This window comes from Choristoneura fumiferana, chromosome 27 (genome assembly GCF_025370935.1).
Source record: "Choristoneura fumiferana chromosome 27, NRCan_CFum_1, whole genome shotgun sequence".
Classification (NCBI taxonomy): domain Eukaryota; kingdom Metazoa; phylum Arthropoda; class Insecta; order Lepidoptera; family Tortricidae; genus Choristoneura; species Choristoneura fumiferana.
Window position 1 is genome coordinate 2,932,989 of NC_133498.1, and position 25,894 is coordinate 2,958,882.

General features: G+C 38.0%; 2 protein-coding genes and 1 pseudogene across 2 annotated transcripts; 1 reads left to right on the forward strand and 2 right to left on the reverse strand.

Moving 5' to 3' along the window:
- Positions 1–2,560: 2,560 nt before the first annotated feature.
- On the reverse strand, positions 2,561–3,363 carry LOC141443333 (chorion class CB protein M5H4-like). Its single transcript, XM_074108572.1, has 2 exons — positions 3,255–3,363; positions 2,561–2,982 (listed from the first exon to the last, which is right to left on the reverse strand). The coding sequence occupies exons 1-2, from the start codon at positions 3,300–3,302 to the stop codon at positions 2,614–2,616; spliced, it is 417 nt and encodes a 138-aa protein (XP_073964673.1). The 5' UTR covers positions 3,303–3,363; the 3' UTR covers positions 2,561–2,613.
- A 228-nt stretch (positions 3,364–3,591) lies between these two features.
- On the forward strand, positions 3,592–4,789 carry LOC141443329 (uncharacterized). Its single transcript, XM_074108568.1, has 2 exons — positions 3,592–3,702; positions 4,368–4,789. Exons 1-2 carry the CDS (start codon positions 3,652–3,654, stop codon positions 4,740–4,742), a joined length of 426 nt encoding a protein of 141 aa, XP_073964669.1. The 5' UTR covers positions 3,592–3,651; the 3' UTR covers positions 4,743–4,789.
- A 2,378-nt stretch (positions 4,790–7,167) lies between these two features.
- Positions 7,168–11,248, reverse strand: LOC141443322 (acyl-CoA Delta(11) desaturase-like; annotated as a pseudogene).
- Between the last annotated feature and the right edge of the window lie 14,646 nt (positions 11,249–25,894).

A 25,894-nucleotide genomic window follows, 5' to 3' on the forward strand; every position in this document is an offset into this window, starting at 1 on the left:
CTATAGTCTGTTGACGTCCGTGACAGCGGTTGTGTCAAAGTAATATTGATGATTGATGCGCCGCGCGTTTTGTTCCAAACAGCCAGTCTAGTGCCGTAAGGTACATAGATGTCGATGGTACGGTTGGGCCCGGAATTTAACACGATTATCTTGGATAAAATAAACGTATTTGATACGTACGATTATCATTTGATTGATGAAGTTAGTATCTAGGGTGTTAGGTCCCGGGTTCAAATCCCGGCCGGGGCAGATATTTGTATGAATCATATGAATGTTTGTTTTCGGGTCTTGGTTGATTTATATGTATTTAAGTATGTATTTATCTATATAAGTATGTTTATCCGTTGCCTAGTGTCCAAAGTACAAGCTTTGCTTAGTTTGGGACTAGGTCAATTGGTGTCAACTGTCCCATGATATTTATATTTATTTATTTATCTCAACAAAAAACACTAGAGTTACTAATACTATTTCTAAGCTCAAAAACTGAAAAATATTCTAAATAACTCGTGTTTTTTTATTCCACCTCTTAGCTTAGGAGAGCAGAATAGAAGGCGCTGAAGCCCACCTTCATTTTAGAGCCCTTAGTCGCCTCCCATACTCTAAAACTAGACTATTTCAACTGAACCCTATTTCACCACGCTGACAGGCTGGTGCGACTGTGTCGGTGTGAAAAGTGCCACGAATATAACCAGCCTTTATGCCTCGCTTTCGTTGACTATTCGAAAGCATTCGACAGTATCACCCATCCATCCATAATTGAAGCACTCCACCAACAAGGAATGAGGGCTATCGTTTTTTGTCTCACTAGATGGCGCACTGTTGCGTGAGGTTTTTAAGTATAGCTTTCAAAGTCGGTTTTTACGGGTGTGAAAACAAAGTTTAGATTAAAATCATATTTAATACACCTTAAAACCGTACCATAAAAATATCGAGCATGCCACAGTGTTGCATAGTCCCCGTTTTGTTCGGAAAAAAGGGAGGACAAAGGTTTCCGAAAGACAAAACTGTCTCAAAACACAGATATTCATTGCCCCGGAACGCATATTTGCCATAATTAATTTCAGATTTTGCAAAATATTCACAAAATTATTCTAATTATAAATAAACCCGCGTAGCTCACCCAAAAACTATGAGATTTGACATTTCGGAAACCTCACGCTACACTAGCGCCTCTAGTGGCGAATTCATACGCGATAGCCCTCATTGAACACACCTACATTAACCTTATCAACTTCATATACGATAACAGCACAGCGGACATAAAACTGCAATCGACCGGACAGTCATTTAAAATTGAAAAAGGTGTCAAACAGGGCGACCCATTATCTCCAAAACTTTTCACAAGTACCCTAGAGCAAGTGTTCCGTAGCCTGGCGGCCTTGTGGGAGACGAAGGGCATTATCGGCGAAAAAAGATTAACTAATCTTAGATTCGCCGACGACATTGTTCTGTTCTTTTCATCTACATCGGAATTACAAACAATGCTTCAAGAACTAAGCTCTGCAAGCCTTCGAGTTGGTCTGAAAATGAACCGGCCAAAAACTCAGGTAATGACCATCAGCACGAAAGGTAAGGTAGAGGTAGACGGGCAGTTGTTACAATATGTCGACGAGTATCCCTATTTAGGCCAATTAGTCTCTTTCAACCACAGACAGGATAAGGAAGTCGAAAGACGGATCCAAAACGCCTGGAAGAGCTATTGGTCCATGAAAGAACACATGAAGGGCGATCTTCCGCTAGCCCTAAAGCGGAGGCTCGTCGACATGTGTATACTGCCTGTCCTAACTTACGGTGCTCAAACATGGTCACTTACTGAGTTACAAAAGACCAAATTGAAGGTTTGCCAGAGAGCAATGGAGCGCAGTATGTTGGGAGTGAAACGGGTTGACCGGATCCGGAACACTATATTGCGCTCCAAAATACGCATTGCTGATGTGAGTGCCAAGACTGCCAGGCTGAAATGGGACTGGGCAGGCCACGTCAGCCGTATGGAACCCAATAGGTGGGCTAAAATAGCCACAGACTGCATACCACAAAACGGACTTCGGCGGCGTGGCTGGCCCTGGCGCCGATGGCGGGATGATCTGGACGCCTTTCTTCGCAGCTGGTCAGAGATCGCCCAAGACCGGGTAGAGTGGAGGACATGAGGGGAGGCCTTTGCCCAGCAGTGGGACACCTCTACAGCCTCTACAGGCTTCTAAATAATAAATAAAGGCATGTTTTATTTATTAATCCTAAGCAAGGGAGATGATACTAAATTTACTTGTTCATTAAATGCAATGAGCGAAATACGGACCCAATTGGCGGCGGAGCAGTGGGGGACGCGGGAGGGGGCGTCGGAGCCGTCACGCCATTGGCTTGTTAGTTGACAGATACGCAAACGTATCCCCTCCACTAGTCACCCAGAGCTCTTTTTACGTGCGTTTCGTTAAGCGTGATAAGTCCCAAGTGTTGTAATAGTTACAAACGTCAAATGCAATGTTTCAAGAAACGTAGGCCGCAGGTGATTATGTACTAGAGTCGTTATAAAACTCAAGGGTTTTGAAATCAAAACGTAAAATTGTTTTGAATCAGCAAGATTTATTAAAGAGCTCTACAAGTTAATGAAGTTCATTAACGGCCACAACCGCAGGTAGCGAGCTGAGATACGCAGAGACCAGACCCGGAGGCGGCGTTTTGGCCGCTGGGGTTGCCAATCTCCTGGGTGATGGCGATGTTGCCGTCTCCGCAGCCGTAGGAGACGGCGGCCGAGCCAGCGGTCGGGAACTGGCCGTTGAAGCCCACGGCGCTCAGGAACGGCAGCGTGCCGCTGAGGCCCAGGTCTCCGGCCAGAGCCAGGTCGGTGGCGACGGCGATGCCGGCGGGCGCGATGGGGCCCACGCTGGTCACGATCAGGGAGCCACCGTTGTTGGACACGGAGACGGTGTTGCCGCAGCTGGGTGCTGGGAGGCTGATTCTGCCGCAGGCTTGGCCAGCGATGGACTGAAATAAAATGTGAATGAAAGATAACTAATTTTGGCGACAATGCAAAAGGAAAAAAGATCATAGGTACTTTAAAATGTTTGGCTGAAAAGTAAACTTCTACATTTACAGCATTTAATTTATTATGATTCACGACGCTAATTTATTATGCTGAGCCGCGGGTTCACGGTGGATGCAGGCCGCTTACAACTGAAGCAACTGGAGTTCTATGGGAGAGACCTATGTCCAACAGTGGACGTCCTACGGCCAATACGATGATTAAATATGATTACCTGAACCAGGAACGCAGCCGCGCACAGGACAACGATTTTGAAAGTCATTTTGAAGTTTCGTAGTTTGGTAACAAACGTAGAATGACATACTGAAACATCAGCCTTGTTTATATAGCGGAAAACCTCTTCAGTTTCTCAATGGCAAGTTCATAATAATTTGATAGTAATGGAGGATTGGTACAGGACAGGTGCGTGCAATGGTGTTACAATCGTCACCTTGATAAGGACTTGAATTGACCGAGTGCCTTTATAACCTATAAGTAAATTATTAAGTGATAAATATTACTTGCGTAAATCTGCAACATTTGTCAATATAGCAGTGGTTGGTATAAAAAGACTACTGAGGTTTAGTCAAATCAGTCTTACTTCTTTCGAGAAACAAGAAACTTTATTGACAATGTCTCCCTTCGTCGTCCTCGCTCTGTTCGCCCAGGCTTGCCTGATCCAGGTAAATAAATTAATGTAACTTACCGTCTATGACTTAGGAAAAAGCGTTGTTATATTGCAATTGAACTAAAATTATGTCACATACAGATTATTATAGTTTATATAAAACTTTACTTTAGATATTTCTGCAATAAGGGGAAAAATCACGGGAATTAGATAGCATGAAAATATTATTATATTTTGTGTTTTCTGTTATGCAAAGTCGACACAAATTCACTCAAACTAAGCCAAGCTTTATAAATATAAAAATAAATTATGGGTCACACGGCGTTAAACTTGTATATATAAATGCATATTTTTTTCTTTCTTTCTTTTCTTTCTTCTCATACTTTATATATACATGAATCAAAAGAGATGCTTTGGTGTATACTGTAAGTCTTTATTATGAATAAATGAATAAATAAATAAAAACATTTTTTTTGTTTTTGGCTCAAATATATCTGCCTCGACCGGGCATCAAACTTGGAACATCAAGCTTTACAGTCAGATTCTCTTACCCCTAAGCTGTACGGTCCATTGTTTCGTTTTTATTAATGTTATGTAGTTAAAATACTATAGAAGAACTATAACTATAGAGCTACGAGTATTATATTTATTAATATATAGTAAAATAAATCAATGGTTTTTGTGAGGCAAGCGTCTGATTTCTGGATATATCTTTTCTAGTCCGTGATGAGCCAGCAGCAATGTGGTTGCGGCCAGATCTCCTACGGCTACTCTCCGTCACCGATCAGCATTGGATGCTCCAACTTGGGTGGTTCTGGTCTTAGCCTGGGCAACATTGGCCTGTCCAACCTTGGCAGCAACGTTGGTGTGTCCAGCCAGGGCAGCCAGGTTCTGAGCTCAGTCAGCTCCGCGTCGTACGGCTCATACGGCGGCATGGGCACCGGGCAGGTGGGCGTGGCGGGCGACATCGGCGTGGGCGGGAACACCGTCGTCGTCGGCTCCGTGCCGGTGCTCGGCGCCGTCGACTTCAGCGGCACCGTGCCCGCCTCCGGCTCCGTCTCCATCTCCGGACAGTGCGGCTGCGGGTGCCAATGATTCATGAATTATTCCATAAATATATGACTGATTATTTCGAAACTGAATTTTTGTTTATTTTTGACGTAAACTTATCATTAAAATGTATTTCTGTGTCTTTTTCATCATCTTAAAACTATGTCCATTTCAAGTTTTTGCCATGGTATTCAGCGCCACTTTGTCTCCGAAGAATTCCTTCATCGCACGCCTCGTGGAAACTACAATATTCTGGAATAAATCTATTTTGAAAAAATTCAGAATGGTAGTTAGTACATCAAACTTTTAAGGAAAACTATAACGGGTTAGTTTGCTTGAGAATTATTAGTACTTAGTTTAAGAGTAAATAGCAGCCTAAGGTATAAAATATACCTAAACTAGAAAGATTCTGTATAAAATACGAAATCCTTTGAAAAATATTACTTATTTTTTTCATAATGGCTACGGAACCTTATTTTTAATAGGGTAAAGGCACCAGTGACCAGCCAGGATCCTCTAGTCAGCCTTTTGCGTCTTTAATTACTCATAAATAGCGGTATTTTTCGAATTACCCAATCACGAGTGGTTGAAAAGATGCTTTGATTCCTCATTCGTCAGTGCATATCGTGATTGGTGCAGTAAGCGGGCAACGGGTAGAATTAAACTCGTTTAAACAAGTGCTGTCAGTCGACGTGAGTTTTGGTGCCATGTCCGCCATTTTTTCAACAGCAAATAGTGTTTTCGGAAAAGGTAAGAAAAGTTATGTTATTACGTTAAAAGTGACTATTTTTCTGCTTGTGTGTGTTAATTACTAGTTTATCTATTAAATTTCATCAATATTTAGCTAAATTATCTCTGATTTACGTAAAAATTTAGGGGGCTGGGTACTGGATACTATTTTTTTATACGACATCCAATTCTCAGCCTGCTGGGGCTGACTTCTGGGTAAAACACATATTTCTCATATCTTAACAAGAGCAGCCCATTAAAACCGTTAAATTTAAATATACAAATGGAATTTAACGTTCCCTACATAATTTTGAGAAAAACCCAGTAGTCGGCCGTATTTCGAAATATGTTTTTATAAGGCTGACTACTAGGTTTTTGCGGCACCAGTGTTCAGCCGTTCCTTGTTAGGTATATATATTATATTCCGTTTATTTGAAGAAGTACCAAATTAGGTACTAATTACTTTGTTGATTATCATAAAATATGATTATTGTTGATTTTGATCTCTTTTTAATTAATAAGTGGCTAGGCTGATTACTGGGTACACAGAGGCCGATTATTAGATTTTAGTGGCTGATTACTGGGAGAAAGTGCTATTTTGTGTTTAAAATTAAATATAAAATTACCAAAGAAGTTGTTTTGTTATTCCATTGTTTGTATTAAAACAAGAGTAAATAATGAACCAAACTGAGTAGTACATTTTATTATCTGCCCTACCTGTAGAAATAACAAAGGTTCAAACTTGAAATTTCCGTTAAAAGGCTGACTTCTGGTGCCTTTACCCTAGTACTTCGCCGACGCTTTTCAACTTGTACCTATGTGAACGGACTCATTGAGGCACTCAGCAGTAGGTACACCTGTCGGCTGCCACATAGATGGAGTCTGCGTTAACAACATCATTAGCGCAGACGATATGGTGCTGCTTAGTGTGTCGGTGTACGGATTAGCGTAGGTTGCTCGTAATGTGTGAAACCTATGCAACAAGCCACGGCTTAAAATATAATATTGTGATAAGCCAGTAAATGGTCTTTGAGAGCGGTCGCAAGCATAGAAATGAGATTCCTCTAATTTGTCTCGATGGCACTCCTATCCACAGAGTGAACCAATTTAAATATCTAGGTCATGTGCTTGCGACTGACCTCAAGGACGACCTGGATGTTGAAAGGGAGCGAAGGGCTCTATTGGTTCTGGCAAATGTGATCGCAAGCAGACTTGCGGGGTGCTCGAGGGAGGCGAAGGTTACGTTGTTTTGCGCTTTTTGCACTTCCCTCTACACACGCAGTCTGTGGGCGCATACTCAAAAAGCCTGGGGGGCCCTTCGGGTCCAATATAATAATGCGTTCCGGGCATTGTTGGGACTGCCTCGCCACTGTAGCGCATCAGGGATGTTTGCGGAGGCGCGCGTTAACTGTTTCTACACGACCACACGACCATGCGCGGGCGCGCCACATCCCTGCATCCGCGGCAGCATTGGGATGTCCCAATTTTTGTCAAGATTTAATAAATCGAAAACCATTTGGAGACATAGGCTTTGTGAAGCGTACTCAGAAATCAGATTCCAAATAAATAAATAAAAAAATAAATATCTCGGGACAATTCACACCAATTAACCTAGTCCCAAAGTAAGCTTAGCAAAGCTTGTGTTATGGGTACTAAGCAACGGATAAATATAATTATATAGATAAATATAAAAATGTGATAAACTGAATTAAATAAACAAAATTTAAGTCATGACCCTCATTTGACCCCTGCAGTATCCCGGCACAAAGGCAGTTATAAAGCAGGTCTACACTCTTAAGCAAATTGACAGTTTGAAATGTTGCTGTCCTGCATATAATAGCAACGAGTGACAAAGATAGAACTTTAATCACATGATGCGCACCCGGCTTTAAACAGTTGTAATTTATCGTAAAGTCCGAAATGTATACGAGTATTTCCATTGTATTTTTACAAATTAAATTGTTAAATCACGTCGTTACAAGTAAATACAAATAATCGAAGCTAAATGAAGAGAAATAAATAAAACTATTTGTCATAGTTCATTTAGGACCCTAAGCCGTGCTTGAATTATTGTCAAATTGTAATGCCACAGATTATGTTCTGGACGACCTGATTTTTTCTAGGCAATGAAACGTGGCTGTCTCACTGTGACATCATCCAGCGTATTTCGTAAAAAAGTTATAAAAAATTAAATACTCATCCAAATTCAATATCAATGAAAATGGTATCTTGAAATATCCTATTCTTTCCAAAAATAAAATAAAAACTATTGGTTATTTATTTTGGTGCATCCCAAATATAGCTGTGGATCTGGTTTTTTATTGGGATTGTATCACACAGGGACTCCTAGTACAGGATACAAAATCATTGATAAACTTCGTAAACTTTTCACTATTAAACTCCTGTTTTATTTGAGTACCTAATATCTAAAAAGGCATTATTATTATTATTATTTTTATTATAAATTAACAATAATCATAACCAATGTCACATTAACAAATATTACCTAATATTTAAATCATCATCAATATTAAAATTGTCTTGAAAATTACTAGATTTTTTACATCAAAAATTAACAATTATGTAACAGCGAAATGACAGCATCCAGGACTGCCCAGAAATATCCTTTGTATCAAAAAGACAACGTTCCATCCCAGTTCTTACTGCCCTTTTTACTATAGCCTCATGTTTAACTGTCTTCAAGTCATAAGCCCAGCCAATCCACGCGAAGAAGTCAATGAACTTCGTAGTCAAATTAAACTTATTATTCCCAAGTTCTGCTGCTTTGTAATCAAAGGGAAGACGTGGTGATAGTTGTGAAAGCCTTCTCCTAGAGTGGCCAGCGTCACACCCATGTTCTGAGTCGGCATTATATTCTTGTCATAAGGTCTGTTCCCGAAGGTGTGGGCTGCGCTGTTTATAAGAGAGACGAAGTTAAGGCCGATGCAGAATCTCAGCATCATGATGTGCCAGGCGTTGGTGAAGGTTTCACCCCAGAAGTACATCGGGATGACAGTTGGAATGACGTAGCAGACTAACGTCAGCAGGGGAATCACGTGCCTGGAAAATAAGGGGAAAACAAAACATAATTAGGTATTTAAAAAGATCTAGCAACGAAGTTCTCAAATACTACATTGCATACTGCACTAAATACTTTAGTCAGTACTAGAGGATGCCCATAGAACTCAATTTCCACCGACTTTTTATATTAAAACCGTGGAGGAACACATTTTATAGTTCTCAAATAAAGAGTAGGTAAGCCAAATTAGCTCGAGGTTTCAAAACGGTTTAGGTTTGATGCTCCACCATTACTATCCATAATATGTGAACAACTGACGGACTAAATCTTTATTATAAATTGTTACCTACATTAGTTAACTAACAACGTTTTAAAGTGAACGCATCCATATTCTACACCTATACAGAGTCTATGTCATATTTTGCCCTATCTATATTTAACTCAAAATTTAGGTTCCAGCACTAAATTAGGTAGTTTTACAGATTATACTGATAGGATACAAAATAGAAGTGTATGACAAAGTTAAAATGTTGATACAAAAACTATCCACCTACTTCCTCTGAAAGGTAAGCACCGGATTCCTCAGAAGGTCCGAGACGTCGATAGCCTGCCCTCTCTTTCTGACCTCAGGGTGCTTCACCACCAGCAGCCACCCGATGTGCGAGTAGAAGAACCCTCGCGTTGCGTTGTGGGGGTCGGCATCTGTGTCGCTGTACTTGTGGTGAAGTCTGCGACGATAATAAGAAGTAGGTTTTTATTCATTTAATTATTTATCTCATAAAATTTTCTGTTAGCTGTTGTGGTACTTGTGGTGTAAGTTGATCAGTGAGCCTACAGACTTCGGTTACATGCTCAATCTGGCGTCAGTTCATTCCAACATTCTGGTTTTCCGTCATTCACATGGGATTAAGAGAGTTTATACCTGCTGAGCTGGCAAAGTTGCATTTTTGTTAGTTTTTCTCGATTATTCCATGAAAATTTAATTAAAACTAAAAACGTTGTCTGATGGAACACTTCTTAATATATAAGTTAATGTGTCTTCTCTTATCTTCATCATCGTCAGAAGACGTACTGCTGGATATCGGCCTTCGCCACAATGGCCGGTCCTGCAGGGCTACTACGAAACTCGAAACTCGTATCGTACCGTCCCTCTCGCTCTCGTATTAAATAGTATAATGTCAGAGGGACCGCACGACACGAATTTCGAGTTTCGACTTTCGTAGTAGCCCTGCTGCGGTGTACGCATCCATGAAATTCTTAACTTTTTTCTCTAACAAACATAAATGCTTAATAGTTTTGTATCAATGTCTACTTTTAACTTCTTATTATATATATAAAAGAAGAAACTGACTGACTGACTGACTGACTGACTTATATAGGTATAGATCAAAGCACAGCCCAAACCGCTGGGTCTAGAAACTTGAAATTGGGAATATGTTCCTTAGTAGGAGAAGACGCGCATTAAGAAAGGATTTTTCGAAATTCCCACGGGATAGGGAATAAATGGGATTTATGTATTCACTTCAAAATAGTCCTATTTCCGTAAGTATAATTATTAGAAACTTCAAACTTGGCATGCAAGTAGGTAATACTAACAGTTAAAAACAGTTTTCAGGATTTTCCGAAATTCCCACGGGATAGTGAGTAAATGGGATTTGTATTTTGACTTACAATTAATGACCCTATTTCCGTAATTATAATTATTAGAGACTTCAAATTTGGCGAGCAAGTAGGTAATACTAACAGCTAAAAGCGGGATAGGTAATAAATGGGATTTACATTTTCGCTTCAAAGTGGCCCTAAATCCGTAATTATAAATATTAGAGACTTCAAATTTGACATGCAGGTAGATAATACTAACAGGTATTTTTTTTTTAAAGATTTTCAAAATATCCCACGGGATAAAACGAATAAAGAAGATTTTATATACAAACTGAATCAGAAAACGCACAAGCTAAATTAATAAAGCTACAATGTGTCTCTAATCGACATTAAGAATATTAAAATAGGTCATAACAGTAATTCATGTCCCGCGGGAACTTTACAATTTCTCGGGATATAATTCTAAAATTCCACCCCTGAATCAGCGAAACAGGGTTTCGATGCTAGTTTTTTTTTTTTTAAAGCAGCCAGGATAACTGCCATTAGGAAAGTAGGTTGGATGCCATTCAATATGTTCATAAATTAACGTATGCCAATCAATATATCTGACGAAAACATAAATGACATCTTAAAAAAAAACAGGTAATAATTCGCATAATAATAATTTATCAGGATTCGCGCTGTCATCGTTCATCCACCATTACGTCTCATATTTCGTTTTCTAGAATTTTTTACCGTACAACGGCAAAAAACTACTAGACACTGGCAAAATTGTCCTCCGATGGACAGAGCCATATTTTTTTAAAGAAACAACAACAACAATAATTTATCAAATCATTATTTGGGAAATGATATCAGTGCGAAACGTTGAGTTGGGAATTAACATTTCGCCTAAATAAAAATATGGGATAGTTTGAGAGCTAATAATTTTCTAAATCATTTTCGCCGAAACATTAGTAAACCAAAACAAAAAGGCTGATTGTCATATTGACTTCAGAGTGAAAAGTGAAATTAGGCTTTAACATTCAAAGCGCTACAAATGACACCTTAGGGTTATAAACTAATTTCTTGGTCGACTTTACTTACAGAACAAAATGGTAGCCCATTTAGCCGTAGTAAAGCACAAGTATATTCCGTAGACGCCACCCAAGTGGAAGTAGCCGAAGATAAGGATATTGGTGTAGGATAACTGGAATTTCCAAGGCTCCGCTTGTGGAGCTACCAGCTTCTTCTCATCCTGATAGATTGTTGCTTCCTTGGGCACGTTGGGAACCATGGCGTACCTGAAGCCAAAAACTCGTCATCATCATCATCATCCCAACCTATACACGTTCCACTGCAGGGCAGAAATAAGAAATAGAAATAGAAATATTTATTCGCTATTCGCACAAAACATAATAAAAATACATTAAAGAAAGAAAAAAAAACAACAATATGCGAAATCGCGAAGCGGTCCCAGCTCAGCATAGTGTTGGCAGTGTAGGCCAACGCTGGTCTTCCGCTGTGACCGCTTGGCGACTTCACGGAAGGCGATAAAATTTCCTAAAAAATAACAAACAAAAAGCAATAAAATCAAAATACAAAACTAATTACATACAAATAAAAAAAAATAAAAAAAAAAAAAACACAATGGAACTAAAATAATAAAACATTAAAAACACTAACCACTTACAATTTGCATTGGCATAAACCACCGACGTCGATATGACACGGACAATCTGTCTGTTGCCATGTCATATCCCATCTGTGGCCCATGCCGAATGTCAATGTCAGTCATGTCACTGTCAGTCACTCAATGAGACACTTTGTTTGGACGATTCGATTTGTAGCATTCGAACATGGCGGATGTAGACAATATCTAATTTTGCTATTTCTGTTTCTTTGGCTAGTTGAAGTATAATTTTGATAGTGTTTTATGCGGCGATTTACCTTAACAGTGAACAGTGATCCCAAAATTCTATATTGCTCTCGTGTCTAACATTTTTTAATGCGCAGTGGTCTCCGCGTGGTTTCTGGAATTTTACTATCAAGTTGCAAAAACTACAATCACCGTACAACGAGCCTCTCAAAGAGAGTTTACCTCGACACTGGCGAAATTGTCCTATTAATTAGGACAGAACAGCCATATTTTAAAAGAGAAGAAGAAGAAGCACTTTGTTTGATTTGACTGACAGCTCCGCTTAACCTTAAAACTAGAATTTAGAGAAACCAAATAGTGATAATAAATTAAAGTAAAACAAGCTCCGAAAATATGAGTCACAAGCCGTTAACTGTTTGCACCTGGCATCATTCAAAGGATCATGATTGCGAAAACAGTTTCATCCGCTCCGATGCATGTGGGACAAAAACTCGAGGTATGTACTACACCTATTTGAAACATGAATTTCGACAGCAAAAAACACTCAAATTACACTCGTATCATGGCGCAGCATTTCTTGAGCCATTTGGTGTTCAAACATCATCTTTTTAATTTTTAATTTAAAATTTTGTGTGCACAAAGGGTACAAGCCTCCTCTCAGAATAAGGGCCCAGTGTGGATTGGGAACCTCACACACACCATTAAATTGCAGTTTAGTTTTATGTTTCCTTTTAGCTCGCGGTGTTGTATATCGACACCTCCTAAGTATACTGGTACAAGTGCATAATCATAAATTTACAGGAGAGCTGTTCAAAGGTTCCAAAACCTGTAACTTTCTCATTTGATGATATAACTTTTCAAAATTTTGCATTGGTTCCAAAGAAAATATTTGCTTTCTACCTGTATTCATGGAATTTTGAAATTTCTTATAGTTTTTGAGAAAATTGCAGATACACTACTATACGCGTATTTTACATCTTGTAGTTGTGCGGTATACTGAGCTAATTACCACTTGCTCCAGTATACGGCGTAATGCGTAGATTGCTGATCTAACGATATTTTTATATTGTATTTGAATTTTTAGATGAAATACTTATATGGCTTGCAATGAACATTAAAACAGATGCTCTTTTACCTTAATCTATTGATTTATAAACGTTTTTATCACTTGCATCAATATACGCTAACATTAGCATGCCACTTGTACCAATATACCGCTAGTAATGTTTTAACGTGCTATACAAAATACCGAAATATACCTTTATAAAAAACCTCACTTGAAATATAAATGGTTTCATTAAGAAAAGTAATTGTATTAAGTGCTTTAAATTAATGGAAGCACATTCAATGGATTCGTATTCCTGTTCAAATGTGTACTCGTATTTTATTGTGAAAGGTTCCTCATGTGATACATATATCGCATCGCACCCATTTGTATCCACATAACGGTTTAGCTTTTTGTGCCTCTTCAGGATTCCGTACCCAAAGGGTATAAACGGAAACCCTACTACTTTATACTACTTCGCTGTCCATCCGTCTGTCACCAGGCTGTATCTCATGAACCATGATAGTTAGACAGTTGAAATTTTCACAGATTATGTATAACTGTAGTCGATATAATATATATATAACAAAAAATAGATCAGAATAAATATTTAAGGGGGCCCCCCATACAACAAATGTATTTTTTTTGCCATTTTTTGCTAATCCTAATGAAGTTGTATAGATGGTACGGAACCCTTCGTGCGCGAGTCTGATTGGCACTTTGCTTAAGACAAGCTTTGACATGAAATATTGAGTCAAAGTCAAAATATCTTTATTCAATTTAGATTGTAACAAGCACTTATGAATGTCAAAAAATTTACCACCGGTTCGTAAAAACCTCTGTTGAGAAGAGTCTGGCAATAAACCTAGGTATATTTTGTAAACAGATTTACAATCATATTTTAGTGATATCTATACATCACAAGTATTTAACACAACTACATATTTAAAACAGTTCTCAATTCGCTATTTGGAGTAAGCACTCGCCAATGCGGATCGGAATTATTTCCAAATTTCCCTATCCATGATATAATCATTAATTTTAATAATACGCCTTATATATTAATGTCTTCTTGACAATAGATTTAAATTTTGTGTCTGTTTCTGAGTCTTGGGAAACTTCTATAACTTCATACGGTTTACCCGTTTTCGCCATATACATAGCCAGGTACCATTTCTTAGGTGTGTATAAAAAATGTGTATAGGGTGTTATTAAAAACCTGTACTATACTTTAAACCACATAAGGGCTACAAATTACTAATATGATCCAAGTAGAAAAATACTGTGATTCGAAAAAAAAAAAAGTTTTGTATGGAAGTGGAGTCGCAAGAAGACTTTCTAATTTCGATGTTTTCCCACTTATATCGTATTAGTAATCAGTAGCCAATATAGTACAGGATTTTTTTTATCAACCTGTAGGTATATTGAAATTTACTGTTCTCATTTTAATTAAAGCATGCATGCCTTCGCCTTCTTTTTGGGGATGCTCAACTACCAAAATGCAATGTAATACTGCAATGTTATATTTCTAGCACGCGTACATGTAGGTATAGCCGAGGAAACTGAATCACGTACTGGTACTGGGGTGGAACCGTTGTACTACCAATGTTATGTTGACATCCCATACATTTGCCAAAGAAATCATAGCGAAATAGATCTCGAAAAGGTTTCACATTGGATTTAGTTTCCATGACTGTCTATGAGAAATACGGCTATTGTGGTCTTGCCAAACCAAAACATGTTTTTTTATATATACTATCAAATTATGTGCTCGTAGAACAGTTTAAACGGTCCGCACGCAGCGACGGCTAGCGCGTACACTGAGGCAACTGCCAGTTACACTCGACTTCCCCGGGCCCGCGACAATATCGGTGCCGCGTATAGTGGTGCATGTCGGTTGCCTCAGTATACGTTGTACCGATTAGCAAAACGGTGTTAGATGCATTCATATACGTCACTTTATTTCCAAAACTAATAGGAATATCCGTCCAAATTTTTTGTGGTAGGTAAATAAGGAAATATTAATCACAAAATGCAAAAAACTAAAAATCAGAAATTTGTCACTTGTACCAGTATACGTAGGAGGTATCGATATTTGGCAAAGTGAGTGTATAATAGTTATAATAATTATGTTTATGTACTAATGTTAATGTCTTTCACAGCCATAAAATAAATAATATGTTTCATAGTTTACAAATTATCTATTTATGTTGTCTTATATATAGTAATAAAACTGTGTAGTATATCTTTGTAGCGGTCCGAGGGTCACCAACGGTGCTGGCGGAAAATCAGCGCTGGGGTGTTTATTATTAACGCTTCAGCATTATGCTGAGCCAGTGTCCGATTCGCAACCGCATGACACATACTTCTTTCTACGTGTTGTCTATTTGTACTTAATACTATTGTTGTGTCTTGTGTTGTGAATAAATGTATTTTCTAACTTCCTTTCTTTCTTTCTTCAGAGCGATCTCTTCCAGGCAACCTTTACAATGGAATGGATGGAGAAGTAAGGAATACATTTTAGCAGGTGGTGAATTTACATTACATTAGAGCAATATCAAAAATGCATAACCATAAAAAAACTTCCTAGTCGACATAATCAAAAATCTCATTAAATTTTTTACCTTACTACGTGTAACCTACTTACAATACACTATTCTGTCTATTTTGCGGACAGCCACGCCGAAATTAGTTAGTCTAATTAGATTGAATTGTACATAGGTATACTAGATTCAAATTAGATTTAAGTTTATTCTGTAATTAGGATTAATTATGTTGTAATATGAATAAAGATGATTTTTCCTGAATTATCGCCAATTGGGTGGAGGCCGTCTTCCCACCGCTCGGGTATCCATACTAATATTATAAATGCGAAAGTGTGTGTGTTTATGTTGGTGTGTTTGTGTGTATGTTTGTCCGTCTTTCACGTCGAAACGGAGCGACGGATCGACGTGATTTTTGGCATAGAGATAGTTTATGGGCCAGAGAGTGACATAGGTTACTTTTTATCCCGGAAAATGCGCAGTTCCCGAGGGAACAGCGCGCGATAACAGGATTCCACGCGGGCGAAGCCGTGGGCAAAAGCTAGTAAATAAATATGACGGCCTCCTCCGAGCGAGTCTAGTCGACTTCAGCGAGCCAATATCAGCGAACGAGTGAAAAGATCCCAGCGAGCCATCCACTTCGAATACTAGCGACGTACCCCGGACACACACACACACACACACACACACACACACACACACAAACTTTTGCATTTATATAATTATTGGTAGGATTTATTCGACCCAACAATAATTTAATGCAATTAACACAATTAAATCAGCTACATAATAATATATGGAGGCCCCGTCTCGTTATTGGCGTGCTTGCAATCGGCTAAGCAAATTTTATAACCTCTCTGACACATGTAAAGAAAGAGAAAAAAACCGGTCAAGAGCGTGTTGGACACGCCCGAAATAGGGTTCCGTAGCCATTACGAAAAAATTAAGTAATATTTTTCTACGGATTTCGTATTTTATACGGAATCTTCCAAGTTTAGGTATATTTTATACCTTAGGCTGCTATTTACTCTTAAACTACTAATAACTCTCAAGCAAACTTAGCCGTTATAGTTTTTCTTGAAAGTTTGATATACTTACTACCATCCTGAATTTTTTCAAATTTTTCCACCCACCGGTTTAGATTTTAGAGGGGGGGGGACGCTCGATTTTAATGAAAATTTGCACTTTAAAGTTGAATATTTCGCAAACACATCACTGAATCGAAAAATCGTCTTAGCAAACCCCTAATGGTTTTAGAAAACACCTACCTATCCAACGATACCCCACACTATAGGGTTGGATGAGAAAAAAAAATCACCCCCACTTTACGTCTATGGGAGGTACCCTAAAAAAAATTTTTTTAACTTTTCATTGTACCATTTTGTCGGCATAGTTACCTATATATCCGTGCAAAATTACAGCTTTCTAGCATTGATAGTCCCTGAGCAAAGCCGCGGACGGACAGACAGACAGACAGACAGACATGGCGAAACTATAAGGGTTCCGTTTTTGCCATTTTGGCTCCGGAACCCTAAAAAGAAAATACTTTTTTGATTGATTTTTAATTTTATATAAATTAAAAATTATGACAAAATATATATATACTTCTTTGTTTGTGGCTGTTGACACCTGATTACATTGGGCTTAGACGAAGATTTTATTTTATGCACTAGTGCATAAAAAGTCATTTTGGTCGCCTAGATCCAGCATAAACACGAATTTTACGAGCACGAGAAGTGAAAACATTATTGTTGGAATTGCTGACATGGTTGTTGATACTGGTGCTTGGTGAACGCGGGGCGCGCGGTGACGGAGGCGCTGGCGCTCCGATCAGCTGAGCGTTATCAGCTGTTATGTCGTCGTACTGCATTGAATACTTTTTGTGTAAAATATTACGATATTCTGAGTCGGCAATAATATGGCGTCTATTCCTCCTTAACGTTTCACCTGTTAGCAATCTTACAATAAAAGACTTAAAATCTATTCTTTTTATGACCATGTTCGACATCCAAGTGCCATTATGCCAAACTTTCACATTTTGCCCTGATACTAAATGTGATAGGTTTCTAGCTCCTCTAACATAGTACATATTTTGATAAAATTGACGTTCTATTAAGATATCCACCGCATCTTTATGTATTTTTGGTAACAACAATTTAGGAGAACAAGGAACTATGCTTCTAAGCTTTCTATTGTATAATATTCTGCGGGAGACCCTAGATCTGCACAAATTGGCGTTTGCTTATTCTAAATGTGCCAAATCAAAGTCTGTACCATCTAATGTGGTCTTTTTCATTAATTGTTTGGCAGTCTGTGTAGCCCGTTCTGTTTGCCCGTTGGATTGGGCGTATCCCGGGGATGAAGTCACGTGCTGGAACTTCCAGTCTTTTGAAAACTGCTTAAAAAGGCCAGAGGAGAATTCTGGTCCATTGTCACTCATCACAACTTCTGGAATACCTTGTCTAGCGAATATCTTTTTCATTTTTTTAAATTACATGACTATATTGTAATGACTGCAATTGAGATATTTCTATGAATTTACTATAATAATCAATTACTAGTACGAACGACTTGGCATTACAATGAAAAATATCTGCCCCCACTTTACACCACGCGCGATGTTTAGTTTAGTTTAGTTTATTTATTCACTCAACATAACAATTACATTATATAAATACATTAAGTCAGATTATATAAGAATTTATGCTGAGATCGTCAAAATTTGTAAAAATAAGCAAATATAAAAAACAATCAATAAAATACAATGTCAAATAAATTAAGTTCGTCCTCAAGGGGAGTTATCAAGAAATCAAATTATAATTATGTCAATGAAAAGTACCTAAAACTAAAACTATAAATAAATGGTATCTCAAATAGGGATCGTCATAACAAAATAAATTTACTTAAAACATATTTACAAATATTCAAATAATGTCAAGAAAAGATTATTTCCGAAAACTCACTTACAGAATACAGAGGGTTATCCATCAAAAGGCTTTTCACCCGGCGACCGAATGCCTCTTCGCTCAGGTCTTTTATTTCGGCTGGCAGACGTTCGTAATAGGTAGGCCCCACAACTCGCGGATTCTTTCCTGAGAGTGCCATGCGACGTGGGACTGTCCTAAGGCGTCCTGTGGTACGCAAGGTTTTGCCTTGGATATTTACGCATTCAAACGTGGATAAGTGTTTCCTCACAAACATAAGTAACTCATAAACATAAACTGAGTAGTGCGTCATTATGCGATACTTCCGAAACAGGTCTCTACAGGAATGCCTTGGTGGTACACCGATTAGAGTCCGTACGGCACGTTTTTGCATCAGCATTACTCTATTGGCATCCGTGGAGTTTCCCCAAATGAGTGTACCGTACGACATCAGCGAGTGGAAATGTGCGAAATAAACCTGTCTCAAAGCATCCCCAGAAATCAGTGGTTTAAGTTTCTTCAACGCAAAGACTGCACCACTCAATCTATTACACAGCCCACTCACATGGCTCTTCCAGTTGAGGTGAGCATCTAATGTGAAACCAAGAAAACGGCACTCCATTGTCACAGGCATTGGGCTATTTATAAGACACGGAGGCAATGCAACACTACGGCCCGAGGAGATCATGACATTGGATTTTGCAAGGTTTAGCATCAAACCATTCGTCTTGAACCACTCGTGCAGCTGATCACACGCCTCACGGATTTTCTGAGCAAGCAGTTCATAGGACTGTCCACTGACAATAACCGTAGTGTCATCCGCAAATAGAACAGACAGTCCTGCTGTAATTGATGACGGAAGGTCATTTATAAAAATTAAATAAAAGGGTATTCCCAAGTGCCGACCCCTGTGGGATGCCTACACGCACAGAGCCAATATCCGAATCGTACCTTTTGCCATCTGTTAATAATCTGACAATCTGCTTACATCCCGTTAAAAATGATTTAAACAGTCTGCAAGCAGTGTCACGAATGCCATAGTACGGCAGTTTTCTCGTAAGCAGTTTATGACTAATGACGTCAAACGCCTTCGACAAATCGCACAAGATACCCGCCATTTTGCACATGTCATCAAGTCCAGATACAATACAATCAAAAAAATTTAGCGTTGCTGTTGTTGTAGAGCTCGTCTCTCACGTCCCAATACGATTATAAAATATCTTCTATTTCACTTTTATGCGTGGGCCACCCTTTTTTAATAATTTTAATTAATTTTGCATTTCTTCGTCATCTTTTGCGCATTTCTGTATTGTTATGAAATGTGAGTCGGTTAATGGATTCGTGGTTGTGATTGCACAAACCTGCGCTTGCGCCTCGAGATAGTCACGCGCGTCGGACTTCTCGCTCGCGCCCGGTGCAACCGCCCGCGATAGTGTCTGCGATGAATAGAAACTTTCCTGGTTTATAAACAAGCCTAAAAGAGTAAGGTTGCAGTCGCAGCAACAATCTCTGTAAGCGAGCGGGTGCATTTGCTAATGGCTTATTTATAATGCTTATTAATGGCTTATGATCTGTTTCTATTGTGATATCATTGCGGCCATAAATGTAAGAATAAAATCTTTCTCAGGCGAAAACACCGGCAAATAATTCTTTCTCAATTTAGCATACGGTTGTTCCGCTTTTGATAGTGATTTCTGATGTGGATTTGTAGGGCAGGTTCCAAGTGACACACGGAGATAGATCAACACTTCTTTTATTAGTTCAAATCACAAAATAATGAGGAGCGACTTTGGGAGCGACGGTTCCGGCTCGGACGCCATGAGAGAGAGAGAGAGAGAGCGAACGAGACTGCAATACTTCCGTCTTTATTCGGAACATTTTCCCGGGCTTTTTTATTAAAAACTTAATATCTGAAGTTAGTTATACAAACTTAGGAATAGATCTCCAAACTTGTCTGTATCATTTCATTAAACTATACACACTGCATATAAAAATGTGGGAACCAGTTCGTGAATGAAACGTAGCAGTAGTTTGTAGTTGCCTTTATTGGCCAGCGAATTTGAAAAAAATGATACAAATCGTAAAAATTACGTCAGATAGAAAAATACAATAAACACACACGCCTGTTTACGTTCTTCGTCATATACGTCGTCAACTGCCTTATCATCTCATTTGTTCTTCGCTCAAACTCAGTATTCATTCTTCGTTCCAATTCAAACGTACATCATCTCATCACGCTTCAATACACACATACCACACTCTACATGTTTTGAATAAAATTAACATGAAATTCTAAATAATTAATTACTTCCTTTAAAATAAGCAATGTCTTTAATGCAGGGTAGCACTTACATATAAAATAAAACATATGAACAGTATTTACACTGATCCAATGCTAGGTAACAAAATAAGCTTATGAAGAGGCCTTGTGTACTCGCCCTTAGCAGTCTTTATTAGCACAGATCTTACTAAACCATCCTAAGAATTTACATTTACTGCTATTACTTTTCCTAGTGGCCAACAAGAGGGCGGAGTAGCCTCATCTTTAACAATTATCGTGTCACCTACTTTTAAGTTTGCTCTACTTTGTAACAACTTATTTCTAGGTAGTAACTCAGAAGTATATTTCCAATAGAACTGTTTCCAAATTATTTGTCTTATTTGCGTTACCTTCTGGTACATATTTAATCTTTTATCACTCATATCCAACATGTTAGGTTCAGGTAAATCAGTAATTGCAGACCCTATCGCAAAATGCGAAGGTGTGAGGTATTCCAAATCGTTTGGTGAATCTGAAATGGAACAAAGCGGCCTCGAATTTAGAATTCCTTCCACCTGCATAAGTAGCGTATACGTAAGTTCATAGCGTATACGTAAGTTCATAGGTTAATTTAGCATTGCAGAGCTGTCGTTTTAACAAAGCTTTTACTGACTTAATTCCGGCCTCGTATAAACCTCCCATGTGGCTAGCTAATGGAATCGTAAATTTCCATTGAATATTATTCATAGCGCAATAGTTTACAATATCAGAATAGGAAGTATCATTCCTAAACATTTGATTAAGTTCAGCCAATTCATGATTAGCGCCCTTAAACCTATACGCATTATCTGAATACAAGTATTTACCACCTCCTCTTCTAGCAATTAGCCGTTTAAGCGCACAAATTAAAGCTTCTGAAGCTAATTCACTAACAAGATGCAAATGTTAGTAGCTAGACACACAAACAGACATATGTAGGCCTTTCTATACCTCCAGTTGCGAGACATGAAGCTGCGTAAGTAAACCGGTGAGGGGATGTAGCTTTTTATCTGTAATATAGCTACCAGATACCTGCCATCCAAAGCTAGTTTCAATCAACTGTGGCAGTATTATTTCCTAATCTAATATGGCCTGACTGTAGAATATCATTGAATATTTCTGCTCCTAAAAGCAAATCTATGTCGCTAGGTATGAAGAAGGTAGGATCTGCCAGCTTAAGAGCTTGGGCAGACAGAATGTTCCATTGATGGGTGGTGATAAATGTATGAGGCAAAGGAACAGTTATATTATCCATTACCACAAAGTTAAGGCGACGATTATAGTAATTTGTCCTAGAGGATATATCAGCTTTTGCACTTATTTGTGTATGTTTATGTGTGTTACCGATACCCTGTATATGGCACGCGCTGTAATAAAGTTTGTGCTGTAACAATGTAGCGATCCGATGTGACATAATATTAACTTCACTCCCAGAGTCGAGGAGCGCGCGTGCCTTGTGCCAGTTGTCGGCAGCATCTCTGACGTTTATAATAGCTGTTGAGAGTAAAATCTGTGGTGCATTAGTGTTTGCTAACATAACAGTAGATGTTGAAGTTGTTTTTATATCAATGTTTGGCATAAGCGGTTGGTTTTGCGATTGGGCATGCGTGTGTATGCTGTGTGCTTGTTGGTAAGCTTGGTTTGTATGTGAAGATTGATATGGAAGGTTTGTATGGAAAGATTCCAAAAAACCAATCTTAGTAACTCTTAGATTCAGAAATTCTAGTAGGTCTTTGAATTTGGAAATGGTTGTTTCCTTACGGCTTATTTCCCAAGCAGTTCGCAGTGAGTTATCAAGCTTTTGAGTGATTAAAAACACTAATAACACATCCCAAGAGTCTACTGGCAAATCCAGGGATCGCAAGGAGTCCAAGCTTTACTGTAATGCTACAAGACATAAACAAACAAACAAACATTACATTACAAATCATATGACACGCCCCAGAAAGCTTTTTTTCAGTTTTCAGAAAAACCGTTCACGCTACCAGGCGTGGCGCACTCCACGCTATAGGTGCGATTCTGTAAGTATCAAAACATCCACGCCGGCGTGGCATAACTCAGTAGGGTTATGCGCTCCGCCCGGCACGTACGTTCGCAGTCTCTCGCTCGAACTAGTCGCGCCGCGTAACGCTACGTACTTGTGTGATATTTGTGAAACTGGTTTACGATTAAAGCAAAAAAATATTGCATTGTAACCTTTTTTTTCCTTAAGGGCAGTTAACTAGTTTCTACTTTCATGCATGAAATTAGGTATAACTAGGATTTCACAGCCGATTTTCATCGTTAAGGGTACATTTGGTTCTTATGTTTTGAGTGCCTTACGTATTAATACTCATCTTACCTTTTTCAAAATTCAAATTCAAGGCTTTCCATAGGCGCTTCCTTTTTTTCGGACTTGTTCGGACACTATATTTGTTCGGCAGTAATTTGTTAAATTCCTTGTACCTGATACACTTATTAGCCATTCAATGTTCCGCCTCGCAATGCGTGTTCTATCAATGTGTTGATATTTTTTACAGGACTTTCGGTCTGTTTTTTAAATAAACTGTGTTTTGTGTTTATTTTTTATATAACTTTGGGTAATTTTTTATAACAATTTTATTGTGTTTGTGATTTTTTCTTTTGTGCGGCTTAAAAGTTTAATAAACAATATTTTGTGAAACTAAATTCTACGTTGTTTAATTTATGCCAGCCTGACTAAAGTCTACGGGCACCTTCTGTGCTCATGGGCTTTTAGTTTTGCTGCAGTACCTACTATCGATACTAGGCAAAGGATAAACATACTTATATAGATAAATACATACTTAAATATATATTGAACATCCAAGACCCGAGAACAAACATTCGTATTAGGTATTCATACAAATATCTGCCCCGGCCGGGAATCGAACCCGGAACCTCAAGCTTCGTAGTCAGGTTCTCTGACCACTTGGCCATCCGGTCGTCAAATAAAACTATGGACTGGAGACTTGGCATACCTACTGGTGAATATTGTCTATGTAATAATCTGGCAGTAATATCCTGGTAGTCCGGCCAGGATCGTCTTCGTAAGAAGGAACTCCTTAAAAATTAAGAGCACACACAAGAATCTTTGCATGATTATTCAATTTCAAAGACAATGCGTTTATATGATAGATATCACCTGATACTGCAGCCAGAGTCTTGAGGGAACTCCTCAAAAGTTGATAGCACAGATACGAAATTTTACATGTATGTTCTGATAATACCTACACATGACTTGATGAGAGACTAAAATATGAACTAAAAAGATTTAACAAAAATATTTTTTAAACAAGCACTTTATGCTCTAAAAAACGAAAATAAAAATTAAGTGCCTACGCCGAACCAATCAACTCATTAAATACTTACGTAACACAATTTTTATCTATACATAACTAAACATTAAAGTGACTGACAGACAACGCATAACCTACACTACTGGTGAGATTTTAAAATTTACATACATGTAGGTAAAGTATCATAGAAGTGCACTAAGGAAGGATTTATCGAAATTTCCATGGGATACGAAAATATCTAATCTATTTTTGTTTATTCGTTTCTTGGGGGTAATCTCTGAAAATACTGAGCTGATTAAAAAAATACTTTCACCAATAGAAAAACAACAGTATCCCTGATTGCCATAGGCTACTTTTTCTTCGAAGAAAATGCAAAATTTCCGTGGAATAAAAATTAATTCAACTTCGGGGCTGATTGTCAAAATTCTTTCAATAATAGAAAGCTACAATGCCTCTGATTTAAATAGATCCAAACAGTTTAACATGTCCCACGGGAATTTAACAATTTCGCTGGAAAAAAGTAGCCTATGTCAATAAAAAACAGTGCAGCTTTCTAAAAAAAAAACCTATTATTATTATTAGACCCATTAAAAAGATTTTTTGATAGGCCTAATTGTGTAGAAGTCAGTTATTTCTATATCCTGCGAGAATTTAGCATTTTCCCGATGTAGTAGGCAGCCAATGTTAGTCAAGAATTGTAGCTTCCTGTCAGTGAAAATTTTCTTTCAAACCGATCTAAAGAGTTCTATCTATCCCGCGGGAACTTTACTATTTGCCTGGATAAAAGAAGCCTGTTTCAATTCAATCAGGGACAGGTAGCTTTCTATAGAATTCGGGGTTTTGCTTATTTGCAGAATTATTGTTTGCCAAATGTTTCATTTGCCAACTGTTTCATTTTCCATTTCTCAATTTTCTCCGAAACCAAAAATATTTCTCAGTTTATTTTTTATATTTTTGCACAGTTGTAATTTTGAGGTTATTTTCACGCCCTAAAATTTTACTAAGTATACACCATCATTGAAAATGGCAATAATCCTCAATTCACAAATACCGAGATTGCTTGTTTACGGGTTTCTAAAGTAAATTACCAAAAAAAATACTTTAATCCCTAGATACTAATAAGGAGCTTTAGTCCCGACATGCAGAGACTAAAGTAACATTTTAAGAGCATGAGAAGCGTAAAAAAATTACCTTAAGGCTCGTCTACTCCTGACAACTGCTACTGTAATACAAAAAACAAAAATAATTGAAAAAGCTTAATAATTTTCAATTTAATAGATTTCGTAGTCGCTGAATCTTATTAACATGAATTAATATTAATATACAGTTAGGTATAGTAAACTACTAAATAATTGATGACACATTAACATATACTATATACAAGGTCTTCGAGAGTAGATTCGATTAGACCATGTTTTAAATTAGGTTGTGTTTGTGTTTTTAAATCCCTTTTTTACTGTGTTCAGTTTGAAAGTTACGACTGCAACAGGCGCCAATTAAATATTTTAGCGTGATCGCATAGGTGTAACTATTTCGATAATTTAATAGGTGGGTACTGTTCGTTTTGCTGTCAATGTGTGATTTTCTTCTAAAAACGTCAAAGAAACTGACAAATACATATTATGACTGTAGAGTTAGAAATGAAGTAGAATTACTGAAGAAATAATGAAGATATTCAAAAATAAATGAAGTCAACTAACTTAAAATGAAAAAAATATTTTTGGGGTGTCTGAGGTTTTCAGTTTTTAATTAACACCTTATAGTACGTTTGTTTGTACATAAGTCACAAAATAAGTTAGAAACTAAAGGTTAGACAGAAAAATAAATATTAAAATGATGTGACGTCACACGAAAGTAGCGTCATACCCACTGCATGAGCAAA

Coding starts and splice junctions, on each gene's coding strand:
- LOC141443333 (XM_074108572.1), bottom strand. CDS start 3,302: ATGACTTTCAAAATCGTTGTCCTGTGCGCGGCTGCGTTCCTGGTTCAG. Junction 2,983..3,254: donor CGGCTGCGTTCCTGGTTCAG/GTAATCATATTT, acceptor ATTTTATTTCAG/TCCATCGCTGGCCAAGCCTG.
- LOC141443329 (XM_074108568.1), top strand. CDS start 3,652: ATGTCTCCCTTCGTCGTCCTCGCTCTGTTCGCCCAGGCTTGCCTGATC. Junction 3,703..4,367: donor CCCAGGCTTGCCTGATCCAG/GTAAATAAATTA, acceptor TATCTTTTCTAG/TCCGTGATGAGCCAGCAGCA.